Raw genomic sequence first — 15,986 nt, forward strand, 5'->3', positions numbered from 1 at the left:
GTTGAGTAGGGCCATTTCTCTAAAAGGAAAGCTTGTTTAAGAGTTGGTTATGTATTGAGTGTGGAAGATGAACAATAGTTTCTAGGAGTAGGAGAGTAGAACTGCTCATTCTTCATTGGTGTGCTAGCCTGAAATATGCATGTAATGAGGTAGGATTGCGTGTGTGTGTGAGGGGGGATGCACATGCGTACATATGTATAAGCTATGTAAAATTAATGGGAGTGCCCTCTAGAGGAGAGTTTGGTATCATATTTGACTTCCTTTGCAGAATCACCAGTATATGATACACTTTGCATACCTAGCAATTCTTGAAGTCTTAGCAAATTAAGTCTCAATTTCTTTTAGGGCTTTAAAGCTAATTTGTCGCTTTTGAGACGGCCTGGAGAGAAGACCTACACTCAGCGATGCCGTCTCTTCGTTGGGAATTTGCCTGCTGATATCACCGAGGAGGAGTTTAAGAGGTTATTTTCTAAATATGGTGAACCTGGTGAAGTCTTCATCAACAAGGGAAAAGGCTTTGGCTTTATTAAACTGGTGAGCATTATTTCTATGTTTCAGTACATAATCTCTACGGAAGAGGTTAACCTTGTACTCTGTGTACAGTTTGAAGATTAAGAGTTAAAAGATGTTTAACAATTCTGTTATTAACCTGTCCACAGGAATCCCGAGCTCTGGCTGAAATTGCAAAGGCAGAACTTGATGATATTCCCATGAGAGGAAGGCAGCTTCGTGTGCGTTTTGCCACCCATGCTGCTGCTCTTTCTGTGCGTAATCTTTCTCCATATGTATCGAATGAACTGCTAGAGGAAGCCTTCTCTCAGTTTGGCCCAATTGAAAGAGCTATTGTGATTGTAGATGATCGTGGCAGATCCACAGGAAAAGGCATTGTTGAATTTGCATCTAAGCCTGCAGCACGAAAAGCATTTGAACGTTGCACCGAAGGTGTCTTTCTTTTGACAACGTGAGTAGATTTCACAGTTTTGTCTAGTTATATGCAGTGGGTGGAATGCTTAAATAACTTTAAATTTATAAATCAGTATTTAAAAGTGAGTATATTTTGCTTTGACTTTTTAGTACACCCAGGCCAGTTATTGTGGAGCCACTTGAACAACTGGATGATGAAGATGGTCTTCCAGAAAAGCTTGCTCAGAAAAATCCGATGTATCAAAAGTAAGATTTAAGCACGTATAAACAGCATAAGGGTTTAATTGTGGTTGGAAGCTAGTATTGCCTAAGGTCTACATTCTTTTTTTCACTGGTGAATCTCATAGTCCATCAGGGTGTATAATAGATTATTAAATGGTGTCTTTGCCATATTGAGGAAACCTTTCCATTTCCTTAAATTGGGGGAAAAATTTTGACATGTTCATTTGACTGTATCCTAAATGCTTTTCCAGTAACCAAACATAATTGAACTATGAAATAATTGGCTATTGGGAACTATTTAATACAATGCATTTAGGGAGCAATTCTATGGCCCCTAGACATTGTCTAGAGGGCTGTAGGATTTTTTGGTTTATGGGAACGAAGGTTGGAGCAAGGTTCCGAACATGTTTCCCAGGAACCATGCTCCCCTTGTAGCTGGCACTGTTCTTTCTTTCCATGCTGACTACATCTCCTTGCTTGGAAACGGAGTGTGGAGATGGGGAAGAGGGGGCAGTCCTGGGGGCAGGTAGGGGAGGAAACCATGGAAGCTGCTTTATGCAGCTTCCTATGCGCCACATGGCCTGCTTCCCTCCCCAAAGGTGAGGCTAGACAGCCAAAATTGGCTTTCTAGCCAAAAATACAGGGCAGCCAGAGCAAGGATCGCCTCCATGCTCTGGCCACCCTGCATTGGATACTTGGCAGGCTCCGACTTCGGGGGTTGCTGACTATCTCAATAGGATTGTGCCCTGAGTGTATTTTAAATGTTATAAACGAGACAAATCCAAAGCCTTACTTGGAAATATTTAAAGCAGCTCAATAGCATGCTTCCCTTGTGCTGTTTAGATTTTTTTTAAAAAGCATCTGTCTGGGAGGAGGGCAAGGCTGGAACCTCGAACTAAGCACTGTGCTAGATGAGGGGACACAGCACCATAATTTAGTTGCAGGTTCATTTTATCGTTGCAGTTGCTCAATTTGATTTGTATTGTGCTCATTCATTAATAACATTAATAATTCTGTGGCTAACAGTGAAATTCTAGCATTATACAGATCAAGTTGTTAGATTTCCATGTTGTAGCATGCATGTGTTTGTGTATAGACTTCTTGTACTACTGAAAATTTTGTCTGATTTGATACCTATCTCTGCCATTATTGCTGCTGACCATTGACAGTATGCCAGTGTTAACTGGATTTTCAACTGGGTTTCTAGGGAGAGAGAGACTCCTCCACGGTTTGCACAGCCTGGAAGTTTTGAATATGAATACTCCCAGCGGTGGAAATCTTTGGATGAAATGGAGAAACAGCAGAGAGATCAGGTGGAGAAAAACATGAAAGATGCCAAGGATAAACTGGAAAGCGAGATGGAAGATGCCTATCATGAGCATCAGGCAAACCTTTTACGTCAAGGTATTGGGCACAGATTCTTGGCTGTTGGTCCATATCAGTCTGACTCTGCTTGACTTTCCCCATCTTTCCCTCTTTATTCGTATTCTGGCCGATTTAATCAAATGCAGATACACTAAGCTTAGCAAATTTTTGCAGATTTGTTACTTTAAATCAAACTGGTTTGTTCTTGCTAGAGCCACCTGATGAAATTTGCTCTAAAGTATTACATACATAATGTTGCTGAAGGAGTGCTTGGAGAGGCAGTGAGGTGTGAAATATTGTCCAGTTTCCAGCCACTGCCCAGATGGGGTTAGACCATTGCTAAACAGTACTTGCCCAATGTACGCATGACATTGGCTTAAAAAAAATTGTTGGGAGTCACGGATTTTTAAGCATAAGAACTGAGACTGTTCAGAGCTAGTTGATTTATGTATTGGATTTTGCTACTGAAACATAGTTGTTAGGTGAACTTAACTTCAGACATATGACTTGAGAAGGACTTGGTTTATTTTGGTAGATAACGGATAGGATACTGATTACTTAGGATTATTAAAATGTTTGATGTAGTGGTGGTTTAAACAATTTTTCAGATCTCATGAGGCGACAAGAAGAACTGAGGCGTATGGAAGAACTTCACAATCAAGAGATGCAGAAACGCAAGGAAATTCAGTTGAGGTACATTATAACCTCCAAAAACTTTATTTAGCCTTGCATTTAAGCACTAGATGGCCTGGCAGCCATAGGTGAGCAGGAATTTCAGGCAGGTGAGGTTGGCCGGCAGAGGAGCAGTGCAGTGTTCCATCCCTTCTCTGTGTCCAGCTTAGAAATACAGTTCTCTGTCCCTCCTCCGTCAGCTCCCAGCAGGCTAATAAAAATGTTTGTGGGCTTATTTACAAGGCCATCTTTACTACTTTTTTGTGTCCATTAATTGACTATTAAGTATGTCTTGTATGTATTGTGGAGGCTATCAATTTTTGTTAGCAATATAAAAATATGAATGTTAACAAGTGCACTGAGGAGACTCAGATGTGTAAGTCAATGATGCTCTGAAATCTAATAGGTAACCTGAATTTTCAGGCAGGAAGAAGAGCGCCGTCGGCGGGAAGAGGAGATGATGATCCGCCAACGTGAGATGGAAGAACAAATGAGAAGGCAGAGGGAAGAAAGTTACAGTAGAATGGGTTACATGGACCCTGTAAGTCAGGAATCTTAGTAGTCTGTTTGCCCAGGTTCCTGCGTCACATGCTGATCTCAAGGAATTCAGAATTTATTTCTGTATTTGGAGCTTTTAACTACTCTTAGAGGTTTGTCTGTGTAAATCTGGGACATAGTGAATTGGTTGTGTTTGTGTGGACTTTCTTTAGCTTGTACTGTTCTGTATATCAGGAGTATACGATTTTGAAATGGTTTACCTGTCCCTAAAATGCTGCTATTGCCTTTGCAGAGGGAGAGAGACATGAGAATGGGTGGGACCACCACAATGAACATGGGAGGTAAATAAGTTTTTTTCCCCCAGTTAAGCTATGACACAAGAACGATTGTAATCTACCCTGAGTGTAATCTCTTGGATTTTTTTTTATAGATCCCTATGTTACAGCTGCTCAGAAATTCCCACCTTTAGGTGGTGGTACTGGCCTTGGCTATGAAACCAGTCCTGGAGTTGGACAAACATCTATGAGTGGCTCTATGATGGGAAGCGATATGGTAATGTATTCTGTGGCAGCTTGACTTCAGTACCAAACAAATTTTGCAGATGTGAAACACCTCTTACTTGCGTTGATCCCAGGTGACCTACACTGAGTTAGGCTTCCTTTTTCCAGCAGTATGTATAACAGCAATAGCAAGGGGCTTGTTGAGCAGTGTAAAACTGAGAGTGTTTGCCATTATGGTGCTCAGACACGTTTGCTATGGATATTAGCAGACTTTCTGTGGCTAGTTGGCTTTGGAGTTCTTTGGTTAAGCTTGGAAGGAACTCTTTAATTTTGTGATAATCAAAGCATCTGTTGGGGAGAATCACTAGTTCTTGGTGAGTTAGCTTAATGAGCAGAAGTCCTGGTCACATTCTGAACTTGAGTTAACTGTGGCGCATAGAAATGAAACACTTTCAAAGTAGATGGATTAGGCTTCCAAGCCTAATTTTAAGATCAGTGCACCTTGTGAAAACTATACCATTACTTCTTGCAGATGCAGCTGATTAGTCATAGGTAAACAGTAGTGAGTGTTCAGATCCAAACAGTATACCATACCATATATATGTTGGCTTTTGCCATAGGATGTGAAGAGAGAATCAGTTCTTACTCTAGGTAGATGAGTCCTTTATGTTCTGTACTTCTTGATTAAGTTGCTTGTTGATTCTCAAAGGAAAATATATAAATAAGTTGGTCATGATGTTTAGTTACTGCTTAAATTACCTGACATAAGAAGAGCCCTGCTGGATAAGACCAGAGGTCCATCCTGTTCCCCACATTAGCCCAAACTAGATGCCTCTGGAATGCCCACAAGCAAGGTATGAAGGCGATAGCTCTCTTCTGTTAGTTGCTGCTCTCCAGCAGTCGGTATTCAGTGACATAGTACCTCTGAACTTGGAGGTCCTGTATAGCTATCATGACTAGTAGCTATTGATAATAGACTTGTCCTTCATGAACTTTGAATTTGAATTCATACCCCTGTACTTGTAGGCTTTGGAGAAATTCTTGTATTCACACTATATGTGTGGCATGGTCTCTGGGCCTGCTTGGAGTAATTAATGGCAGTGCAGCAGTGCTCACATCTGGTAAATAATCCTTTTGCAAGCCAAGTGTAGTCAGTGCTTGTGTTGGTGGTACACATTCACTTTAAGAGTGCGCTGTAACACATGATATAAAATCATGGCCAATGGTGGGGATGGGGCTTATCTGTGCATTGAAACTTTTGCTTCCTAAGGCGAGCTACTTGTCGCTCATGTGTCACTTTTGTAGAAACAAATCTCTCATTTTTTTCCAGGTATTAATTCTTAAGAAGTTGTCCTATGGCTGTGATCCTACAGTTTAAGGGAGTCAGCAGTTAGTCATAGGTTTTCATTGAACTAGGTAGCCTGGTAATCCTGGATGTATGTTTTCAAAATTAACAGTATACACACAACATATGAAATAATTGAAAACCTCAGTCACTCGGAATGGTGATACTGAAACTGCTTGAAGTTCTAGTGGATAGTACTTTGCACATAGCAGTGTACTGTATTCACCTGCTCAGTATGTAACCTTAGAAGCTGATAAGCAAATTTATCTCCGCCCAGGATTTGTTCATTCTTGATACTTGGCCTTTGGGAGGTTAAATTGGCAGTCTAATAACTGTAAGCCAGTTGTTAGAAGAAATTTGATTGTTTATATGGTAGGAATTCCAGACTCTTTGTGACTCCATGATTGGATACCTATGCAAATCTGTGAAGGGCTCATGCATCTGATTTGTCATTAGTGATTTTTGTGGTGGAAGCACTCTGGAATCTAGGTTTTGGTTTGTGGGATTATTGGGGAGAAAACTTAGTATGAGCCTTTCACATAATAAATCTGCATGTGTATCTGGTTAAGGGATTCATACAGTTAGTCTGAGGAGTCACTGAGTGAATTGGCTCTGTAGTAAGCTTTAGTGCATTTGAAAACTTACTTGTATAAAACTAGTTCTAAGCTGACCTCACAGCACTAATAACAGTCTTTGATCCATTACACTCTTCTTCGTGCCTAATAGCTCAATAAAATAAGGTACAGTAGATAAATTGGCAAGTTTACTGGTCTGCTTTATTGCAGTCTGGTTGAGCTTTTGTGGGTCCATGGGAGACCAGCTGAAGATGTTCAGTAACTGCAAAGTTATAGTGGACGTTTTGCTAACTTCATGATGTTAGGGCCTCCAGGGGCACGTTAGTGCAGTGGAACAACTTAAAAGCACAAGTTCGTTTTCTGATTTTTTTTGTCTTTGCTAGAGAAATCATTAGGATAATGTTGTTCCTTGTACTTCATTAGTGTCTTAACAACTGATGCTGTCAAGACTTCTGCATTTAAATAAGCAGACTGTAATCTTTAGTCATCCCAAAAAGAGATGGTCTCATGCCTTTTTAACTGGTGAGTAGTCATTTGCTTTACATGAGACAGCTAATGCTTCAGGGAGCAGAACCTGGCCTCTTGCTAAGTTTATTTGACTGACAACTTTGCACTGTAGTACAGATGAGCAAGTAATTGTGGCAGATTACCAGAATTCCTTTCTGAGAGGATTCTTGGTTCAAGCCTCTACTAATGCTTGCATTTCTAGCACTTCAGGGAGTATCTGTTTGCTGAAACAGACATTTGAGAATGGATCAAGTTGGGAACATACCTCAAGGCATGTATTAAATTAAACTAATTATTAAATTACCCTTTTTTCCTTTCTATGTTCCCGGTACCTGTGGATCGACTCAATGGTGATTGTATCGACGAACGTTGACTACGGAACCTTCTAAAATATATACTTAACACACATGGACATCAACTACACATAATGAACTCTTAATACTGTTCTAATAGCGCCCTGAGCGATTTGGGCAGGGAGGTGCGGGGCCTGTAGGTGGCCAGGGCCCTAGAGGAATGGGGCCTGGAACTCCAACAACTTATGGGAGAGGGAGAGAAGAATATGAAGGCCCAAACAAAAAACCCCGATTTTAGATGTGACTTCTAGATTTTCATTCCAGTTTTGTTTGTCTTGTTTAGACACTACTTTTTTTTTTAATTCTTGCATTTTAGTAAGAAAGCTACGTTTTTATGGATGTTAGAAACTTAATAACCTAGAATTTGTAAGTGGTCTGGGCAAGAAAAATCTAATTATGTAATGCAGTGTTCAAAACATAGCTTTTTTGATGTATAACGTCCCTACCTTGATGGCAGTGTACCGTGTGCCATTTGAATTCCCAAGTGTAAACTTTTTTTACTGTGCTTAAAATAAATAGACTAAATGTAGCAATGATTCTTATATCGTAAACTTTTGCCGTCCGTGGTTCCAAATACACAGGGCAAACATGCTGTACGTTCCAACATGCAATACATTGCTTGAAATCTAATCAGGTGTATTGCGCAATATGGCTTAAATGCTGCCATGCCATAAAATGTCTTAACTGACCTACTTGCCTACATGTATTCAATGTTGAGACCTAATTAGGCTTGAATATGAAATAACTTTACAGGGAAATCTTGCCCTTAGAAAAGCCTCTAGCATTAGTTCTATAGAAATTGCAGCATAGTACTTAAGTTTGAGTTCAGGACTTAAATTGCCCTGCAGTAAGAGAGCAAAGGGGAAATGTGTAAAACAATCCAGAATTAACTTTCAAATGATAAAGTCAGATGGGGTAGATCTTAACCCTGAGTAACAAGGTGGGATTTGCTGCTGGGTAAGAAGGTGCTATTGTGTAAGATGGGGGGATCTGGTAGCATTTGCTGCTGGGTATCTTAAGAGCATCTCCATTCCACGTTCCATAAGTCATGACATGGCTTGTATATACTGATCTCCTTTTAAAGGATTGTTCAGTGTGATATTCCCCCCAACATGGCTCAGTGTATAGGATCTGGCTGGCCGATTTTACAGTTAACATTTAACCAGTATGCCTGGCACAAAAGCACTGAGTATGGGAGGGCACTTGTATTTTTATAACTTGTATCATAATTTGGGACCTGGAGCGCAAAAATGAAAGTATCCTTTGAAACTTCTGGGTTAAATATCTCAGTATTCAGCATCGTAGTAACTTGCCAGATAAAATTTGACACTTGGAAACCTAAATACAAGGGCTACATAGTTCAAAGTTGTGTTGACCCTGGTAGAAGAGTTGTGAATCTTTGAACCTTAACTTATTAAAAAGACATGTATGAATTCAAGGTTCCTGGACTCCATACCCTGATAGCACCTAAAATACTGGGAGCAGAGTTACCCAGTGTAAAAAGTACTAAGGGTTGATGAAATGAAGATCAACCTGATTGGAGACCACTCTGCATTTAATTCTGGATGTATTTTCATTGAACAATTCTTGAGTGCTACATAGCTTTTCATCCTTTAAATCAGGGGTGGGGAACCTTTTTTCTGTTGAGGACACATGCGCTCGGAGTTAATCTGTTGGGGAGCTACATGCCAGGGGTGGGCAGGTCTGGAGCCAAAGGTGGGTGGGGCTACCCCTTTTCTCTTCATGCTTTCTTCCTTGCTGGGGGGAGAACAGAATAGCTTTTGTCAGAGCTCTGAATTGATCTCCCCTGCTTCCATTACTCTGTTGATTTTGGCTGTCCCCCCTCCTTTCTTTTGGCTCTCCGCAGCTGCATGACATTATGCTGAGGGCTGCATACTGCCCTCAGTCACAGGTTCCCCACCCCTACTTTAAATGTCGTACTCTGTTTTGGGAAGAATGGACTACCTTAAAAGTGTTTGCAACATGAGTGGATAAAGCCTTGGTGCCATCAGTTATTAAGCACTTTGACTATGCAAACTTATTAGTACAAAGGTATGTGCTAAGCAAACAATTTAAATGCAAAAATGCTGGTAAACTGTTGATGGTCAAGGTTGCTGGATGATTGCCTCTAGTGTTGTGGTTGGATTGAGCTACATTCCCAGATGCATTCAAGAATGTACAACATGAAGCCAGTTGCTATTTAAACTATGGGGGGGGGGGGAATTAATCTACAGTTTTTGCACTGGATACAATGTAGAGAAGCCCTTATAATACAATTCAGTGAAATTTGGAAATTCAACTTAAATGTCATTGGCTGTTAGGGGCTCAGCCATTTGCAGGTCATTTTTTAAAGGGGTGTTCATGAGACACCCACTGTAGGAAATTCTGAGACTGACAGTGGTGGGGGCCTCTGGACACGGACACTAATTTTCAGTTTATTTTTCAGATTACATGCCATTTTTCCTTAGGATGCTGGCACATATCCTAAACCATGCTCTTTTGTAGTACTGTAATCTTGAAGAGTGAAGGAGGCTGATGGTCCCATTACCTTCCTAAGGTTCATCTCTTGTTTCATTCTGTCTAAAAGTAGGCTGATGTTAAATCTGGAAGGAAATAGTGAGAGCTGCAGTAGTTTCTTATATCTTATCTGACAAGTGCTGTTGTCAACTGCACATATTTTATACCTGTTGAGAGTACTCTAACTTCAAAGTACATTAAGCAGGACAGTCCCCAAGTACTAGCAAATTAATTGATTATGAGTTTTCACTGATTTGGATATTCCATTTAGTTAGTAGCTTTTTCCAAAAGGGTTTTCAACACTTGTTTAGGCTTACTTACCAGTGCATTTTGAGCAGAAGAGTGACTTTTAAACTTCTGCATGCCCATTAAGCCTTTAGTCCATTTATAAAGGGCATCAGTGCACATTCCAGGGTCTTCCCATGTTTTGACACCCCTAGCATGCTATAACCGCATCTTTGCCAGTTATAATGAAAAACTGAATTTCTGTTTCTGTGCGTATTCTGTGGTATCTCCGTTTTTAAAAAAGTTCTTGGCATCTCCTTGGCAACCACTTGTGGCAGCATGCTTTTTTTCTGGAGTTTGAGACTGCAATTTGACACTGTTTAAAAGTAGTGGCCTGCTACGTAACAGCACTTAGACAGCATTTCTGCAGTGCATAACTGTGAGGAACGTAGTACCACAAGTGGCAATGGACATTAGGACCTGGATGTAGTATTCCTGCTTGCTCCGAGATTCTCATTGTCGCCTGCATACAGGTAGGTAAAAAGCACTATAATTAACTTGGTGACTTTCTGTGTAATCTTGCTGTGGGGGTACTCTGGCATCACACTCCTGACCATGGAATCTCAGTGCAGCACTACGCATACTGTATGATGCTTAGATTTGAGGCCTAACCTGCAATCAGCATTAGGCAAGCTAACTGTGATGCTGAGATGTGTGCCTCAGACCCGTGATTTCTTCGTGCATATGACTTGTTTCCATCTTTACTGTGTACAAAAGACCTTCTTAGAGCTCAGTGGGGCGGGGGGGAAGGGGATACAACTTGTATATATTCTAAATACTCAAGGTCCTGTTTGCTGCTCATAGGAATAAGTACTCTTAATACATACTAGACTCATGGCAAAAGTCACATTGCAGCCCTTTCTTGGCTAGACAGATAAATGCATTGGTAACTTGCCCTGGGCAATAAGTGGTTACTGTGTTAAGCTTGAAGGTTGGGGAGTGGTATATTGTAATTGTAGTGGTCAGTTATGTAATGCGTTTGGGGGGCTGTGGGGTGATGGCTATGGTATTTGTTCAAATAGAACACTGAATTGATAGCTCCCACTTTTCATATTTCATACATCTTACCAAGCTTCCTTTGCTTCACTGGTTGTAAAAAATACATAATGGGGTTACATACCTAACATGTATTGCCCTCCAGGTTGGCTCTGTTGTGCTAGCTAGTTCAATATTATGTGTCTCTTACAGTATTTCTCATCTGGTTCTTGGCCAATGCACAAGAATTAGCAATATTTTACTCAGGGCTGAAGTATGCTTCCGTCATATCTAGGTATTGTATTGCAAGAAAAGTCACTAATGAGTAGGATTCAGCAATGAATCTTAAAGATAACCAGGCCGTGGGCTAGATAAGCCAAGTCTTATCCAGTTTGCAAGAGGAAAGGTATGCTCGAAATCCTATCAGTATGAACAGTATATGCATTGCAAGACTAGATGTCTTCAAACCAAGTTTAGTTCTCAAATGCTAGTGATCACAGCTCCACTATGAAAAGTTAAAAAGCAGTATGTTTGCTGTGTTAACTGGGTTGCAAATATGTCCAACCACAGTAGGTCTGCTTGGTTTTGACCAGTATGCCAAAGGTTTACTTGATGTGTGGGATTATACCAATAATAGTTGCTTTCCGCATAATTGGATTTAGTATATATTTCTCAGTTAGAGCAGGTGAGTTGGAATAAGTATGGGGTAGATACTTAACTAGAGACAACAGGAATATAGTAGATACCTTTACAGGCAGTAACTCTTGTCTGCTCAAAATACCACTTCATGTAAGTGGCATGAGAAATAACTAAAGTGCTTGCATTGTGTTCCATTTTTAATTTTCATCCTGTTACATGAATTGTCTTGATTTCTTGCAAAAGCTGACTTCAGAGCTCAGAAGTGTGGTGCCAGAATACATTATGCGTAATCTGCTAGGCCCTCGGTTCCGATTTACTGGTGCTGTCAGGAGAGAAGCACTTCATAACCTTGTGGGGGAGGGAGGCTAATTTACCATATTGAGTATGCAAAGCTTCTATTGGCTTCAGTCCCCCATTCCCACCCCAATAGCTCAAAAGCCTGAGGCTAATTATGCACCCAAGCAACAAGGGGTCTGAGCTAATAATTTCCTGCTGATCAGGAAGGCCTGTTGTCACTTTCTAAAATGGAGCCCAACGTGAAGAGATTGTGCTTTTTTAGGTTTGTTTGGACCATTGGTTGTTTTCCACCATCACAGCTAGCAAGGTTGGAATCAACAGGTCAGTTGCAGATCTGTCTTTATGCCACTCGGCGGGGTTAAGCAAATGCTGCAAGGGTGGTGGATGGGTGGGGGGAGGAGACTGCTTCTCCCACTCTGGATGGTTATATTAGCATGTGCCTGTGAAAGCCCATGGTGGGTGTATATAAATCCCCATCAGGTAACTATGGCATTGAACACCAGTGCAATGAGATGCGGGAAGGGATGGCTGCAAATAAATAGCTAGTGACTGAGAAGAACATGATTTGTGTTACTATATCCTAAAATGTGTTTGTTCCTTCTGTTTTGCAAAAATATTAAGCCAAGATGTGGACTTGAGGAAACTGGCACATTGGCTGGCTTGGCAGTGTCTCTTACCTTCTTAAGGGCCACTAAGAGTTAGTTGCAGGTGGAAAGGTTGCCCTTTCACTCACTGTACGCCCTTAATGAGGCCATCTGAAAAGGGGCTTGTGGGATAGAGGGACAACTGCAGGGGAAAAAGCTAGTAGAAAGTTTAAGGAACAAATCCCTATCTGTATTGTGAAGATTTAGCAGACATTTGGACTGGCGTTCAATTACTTCAGAGGATGATTTGGTTCATGGGGAGGGGGGTGTATGGCAGCAATTCAGAGAGGCAACCAGGTAGTTGAATGCAATGGCTTTGCATCTGCACATAAGGGGTAACATACCTCTGGCTGCAAATATCCTTATGCATAGGCTGGCAGTTGAGGGTTAAGAAGTAATTAGGACTAGCTGCATTTGTTCACTATCCTGTGTTTCAGTCTTTGAATTAAAGCATTCACCTTCTACTTGTGCCCCATGCTACTTCCCAATGACTGTATTGGCAGAATCTGTGAACTCCCCTCAGTTTACCAATCCATAAGTTAACTCTGATGTTTAAACTTTTGTTTTCAGAAATTCTGCAGTCTGTATTCCCCTGCTAACTTCATTTCTTACCCTTTAGGTGAAGGTAATACCCGCTGGATGAAACCAGAGTGCTGTTCCATATGAGGTAAGAATCTCAGTTTCATACAGTCAGGGAGTGACCAGATGCTAAACATTTGGAATGGGGAAGAGTAAACTGCTAAGCTAAACTGCCTTGGGCCATGTCCATCAACAGCCTTGAGCATCTTCATCATGTACTTACCTTAAACATCTTTTCTAGCCCTTCTAGCGTGAGGCCCCTTCCATTGCCCCATCTGGCTTCTCTCCTTGACTCCGGCAGTGGCCAGGTACTGTGCAGGAGGAGAGACAATAAGGCTGTCTTCACTGACCTGATTTGACCCTTTTGTGTGTACTCTACTGCTTGTGTTAATAAAATGCTTGCTTGTATATACAAAATAAATTGCTTTCAGTTGACCTGGCTTGGATGACATGCTGCAACTCATTGTGGGTTATTTAACCCACAGTGAGTGGGTGCCACATTGCACATCTAGCTCAGGGGCTGTTGTGTCTTGCAAACCTGGCAAGCATGGGTTATGTGAGGGTTAAACTTCACATAATCCTAAAACATCATGGATTATGTGAGGGAGGGTGGTTAAGTGGGAGTTGCATTTTCAAAATGGCAGCCACATGGCCCCACACATGTCATGGCCTCACCATGGGTTATTTAACTGCAGTGGGCCGTCATGCGAACAGCCCCTTGGTCTCAGATGTTTTACTTTACCTGATATGCTTGAGTCCATTTCTTAAATTAGCCTTCCCCCAACCCTGGTCCCTTCAGAAGTCTTAGACCAGAACCCTCATCACCTTCAGCCAACATGGTCATAGGTCAGCACATCTGGAAGGCACCAGGTTGTGGAGGGCTGCTTTATAGTAATTTTCCAACTCTGGCAGAAATAGGCCCAGTCGAAGTCAGTGGAAATGGCTCACAGTTAAGCATCTAGGATTTCTACCTTAATGATAAACTGCAGAAAGCTTTTAGGTTTATTTTCATGATAAATGATATGCTTACCTTTGAACCAGATAATGTGTGGCTTTAAGTGTTAAAAGGTGGCTTTTACCCTTATATCCTTCAATATCAGACCAATTTGTTACTTGATTTTCCAGAAGAATTTTACCAGAGATTTTTTTCCAGTCTTTTCTTATACATGAAATATTATTTGATTACTCCTTAGAAGAAGGGATTATACTATCCTTATCCAAAACTTACTGAATTTCCAGGCAGCGTAAGGGGTATTCTTGATCTTTGGCAGCATGTCCTTTAGATTTTTCTAGAATTAACTGAAAACCTGGTTCAAGATGTCTTAATTGAAGTAGTTTCTTGCCTAAACAGGCATTCCACAGTAACCAGTTTTAACAAAAAAGCCACCTACCCTTAAGTACCTTCACTGGTAAACCAATAAGCCTATCTACATTTTGTATTAATGTTACAATTCAAGCTTCTTCTTGCAGTAGAACTAGCCAGCAGATGCCAGCATAGTTGAATGATGGGGAAGTGGAAAGCCCTACATCATGAATGGGTAAGTAGCGGAGTGGTTTGGGCTGAGCATGGGGCAATGCCACTGTCCCAGTGCTGATTTTGCGTTTGCAGACAAGCAGTTCCTTAAACCCATCTGACCTTTCCATTACATTACAATGCTTTTAAGTTCTAAACATAGGAGATGCATAAGATTATAGCAATTTGAAAACATACCTGTCAAAATGCTGAAAATCTTCTGTTTCCCTGTAGTGGAGGACGATATCTTCATGTGGGTTGCTCCTCCTACTTGCTCCGATTGACAGAGACAAGTAAATTAGTAGAATTGCCCTCTCATGTGAGAGAGCAACTTCCCCCTTCAAATTTTGATTCCCGTTGCAGTTCTGAGCGGGTTGCTGGAGACTATTATCATGTCTTCAGCCTCTTTTTACTGATAACATGTTGTGCGATTTCCTCATGGGGCTGGGCATTACTATCCACTAGTGAGTCAGTCTGTGAGTGACTCACAGGAGTGAGTCAGTCTGTGGCTGGACAGGATCTCTGCTGGAGTAGTGTTCATTGGGCAGTCCTGAAGTTGTCCTCCCCAATGCAGGCAGGCCTAAATGGGTTACGTTTCATGTTAATAAGGCTTCTGTTGAACATGAGTAAGACTTCTTTGGATCTCTGCTGTAGTCTGCTATGTTAGGGAGGAAATTCAGATTTTTAAAATTTGAAAATGTATCCCACATACGTGTTTCTGCTTATGCACTAGCAGTATTAACTTGTATCTAATCTGTCAAATTCTAATTTAGGATTCAGTTTGCTTCATTCTAAATACATTGCTGTAGAAACACGTACTGACCAACACTAACATTCAGCTGTTCAAAACTTCATGTTTTGCCCATGTTGCAGCAGATGAATGTATATCGTTCCTTAAGGGTAAGGTTCTAACTTTGTATATTGTTTCTGTAGGAGAAAGAAGCTGGTCCTGTAGGAGAAAGAAGCTAGTCCTGAATGCAGAAGAGAGATGTCCAGGGACTCAGCGGCAGCAGCTTCAAATCTTCAATAAACATACATGAACTTTTAAACCTATGGTGTCTGTTCTTTTAAAACTCAGAGTGCCTTAGCTTAATTGGAACTGGTTGGAAAATGCCAGATCTGGAGAAAGCTGATGGGGCTATAACCTTGAAACAACAAACCTTCCAGTTGCCTTATCTCCTGAGTTGTGTTCCTTATAACCTGCTCCAAAAATATTGTTAGGGAAACGTGCTTAAGATCACATTAATAGAGCAAGCTCTGCTGAATTAATAGGACTTGGTCCCTGGGAAGTGTGCTTGAGATCTCAGCTTTAGTACCTGATTTGTGCACAGATTACAGTTTACCCAATGTAATGTTCCTATCAGGTTAAATTGTGGCCAGCCAGTGGACACAGGTGTTTTGTGTGCACGTGTTAATGCTTTATAGCCCTCGGGATGATTGAAACCTTGCGGTGGGAGCAGGATTTCCATGCTTCTTGTATCTCCTGTTGTCTAGTGTTCAAATGGCCTCTTTTTTTAATAGCCCTGTAATTTATGATCTAGCATGAGGAGTGGAGCAGGATTTAAATCCGCTACTT

The 15,986-nt window shown here is 41.1% G+C and overlaps 1 protein-coding gene across 3 annotated transcripts in view; it reads left to right on the forward strand.

Moving 5' to 3' along the window:
- The window catches only part of SFPQ (splicing factor proline and glutamine rich), an 18,389-nt gene extending 2,926 nt beyond the window's left edge, over positions 1–15,463 (forward strand). Inside the window, exons 2-13 of one of the 3 annotated variants that reach the window (XM_084816012.1) lie at positions 346–534; positions 660–961; positions 1,075–1,170; positions 2,354–2,550; positions 3,120–3,204; positions 3,607–3,724; positions 3,974–4,022; positions 4,112–4,233; positions 12,938–12,985; positions 13,139–13,205; positions 14,368–14,435; positions 15,344–15,463. In XM_084816012.1, coding sequence (XP_084672138.1) covers positions 346–534; positions 660–961; positions 1,075–1,170; positions 2,354–2,550; positions 3,120–3,204; positions 3,607–3,724; positions 3,974–4,022; positions 4,112–4,233; positions 12,938–12,961 — 1,182 coding nt within the window. In that variant the 3' untranslated portion in view covers positions 12,962–12,985; positions 13,139–13,205; positions 14,368–14,435; positions 15,344–15,463. Of the gene's footprint in view, positions 1–345; positions 535–659; positions 962–1,074; positions 1,171–2,353; positions 2,551–3,119; positions 3,205–3,606; positions 3,725–3,973; positions 4,023–4,111; positions 4,234–7,061; positions 12,986–13,138; positions 13,206–14,367; positions 14,436–15,343 lie in introns of all 3 variants that reach the window. The other 2 variants (XM_084816013.1, XM_084816011.1) reach the window with 2 other exon arrangements.
- Positions 15,464–15,986: the final 523 nt, after the last annotated feature.

This window comes from Heloderma suspectum, chromosome 10 (assembly GCF_057233095.1).
Source record: "Heloderma suspectum isolate Gila_16-S chromosome 10, 16-S_ref, whole genome shotgun sequence".
NCBI lineage: Eukaryota > Metazoa > Chordata > Lepidosauria > Squamata > Helodermatidae > Heloderma > Heloderma suspectum.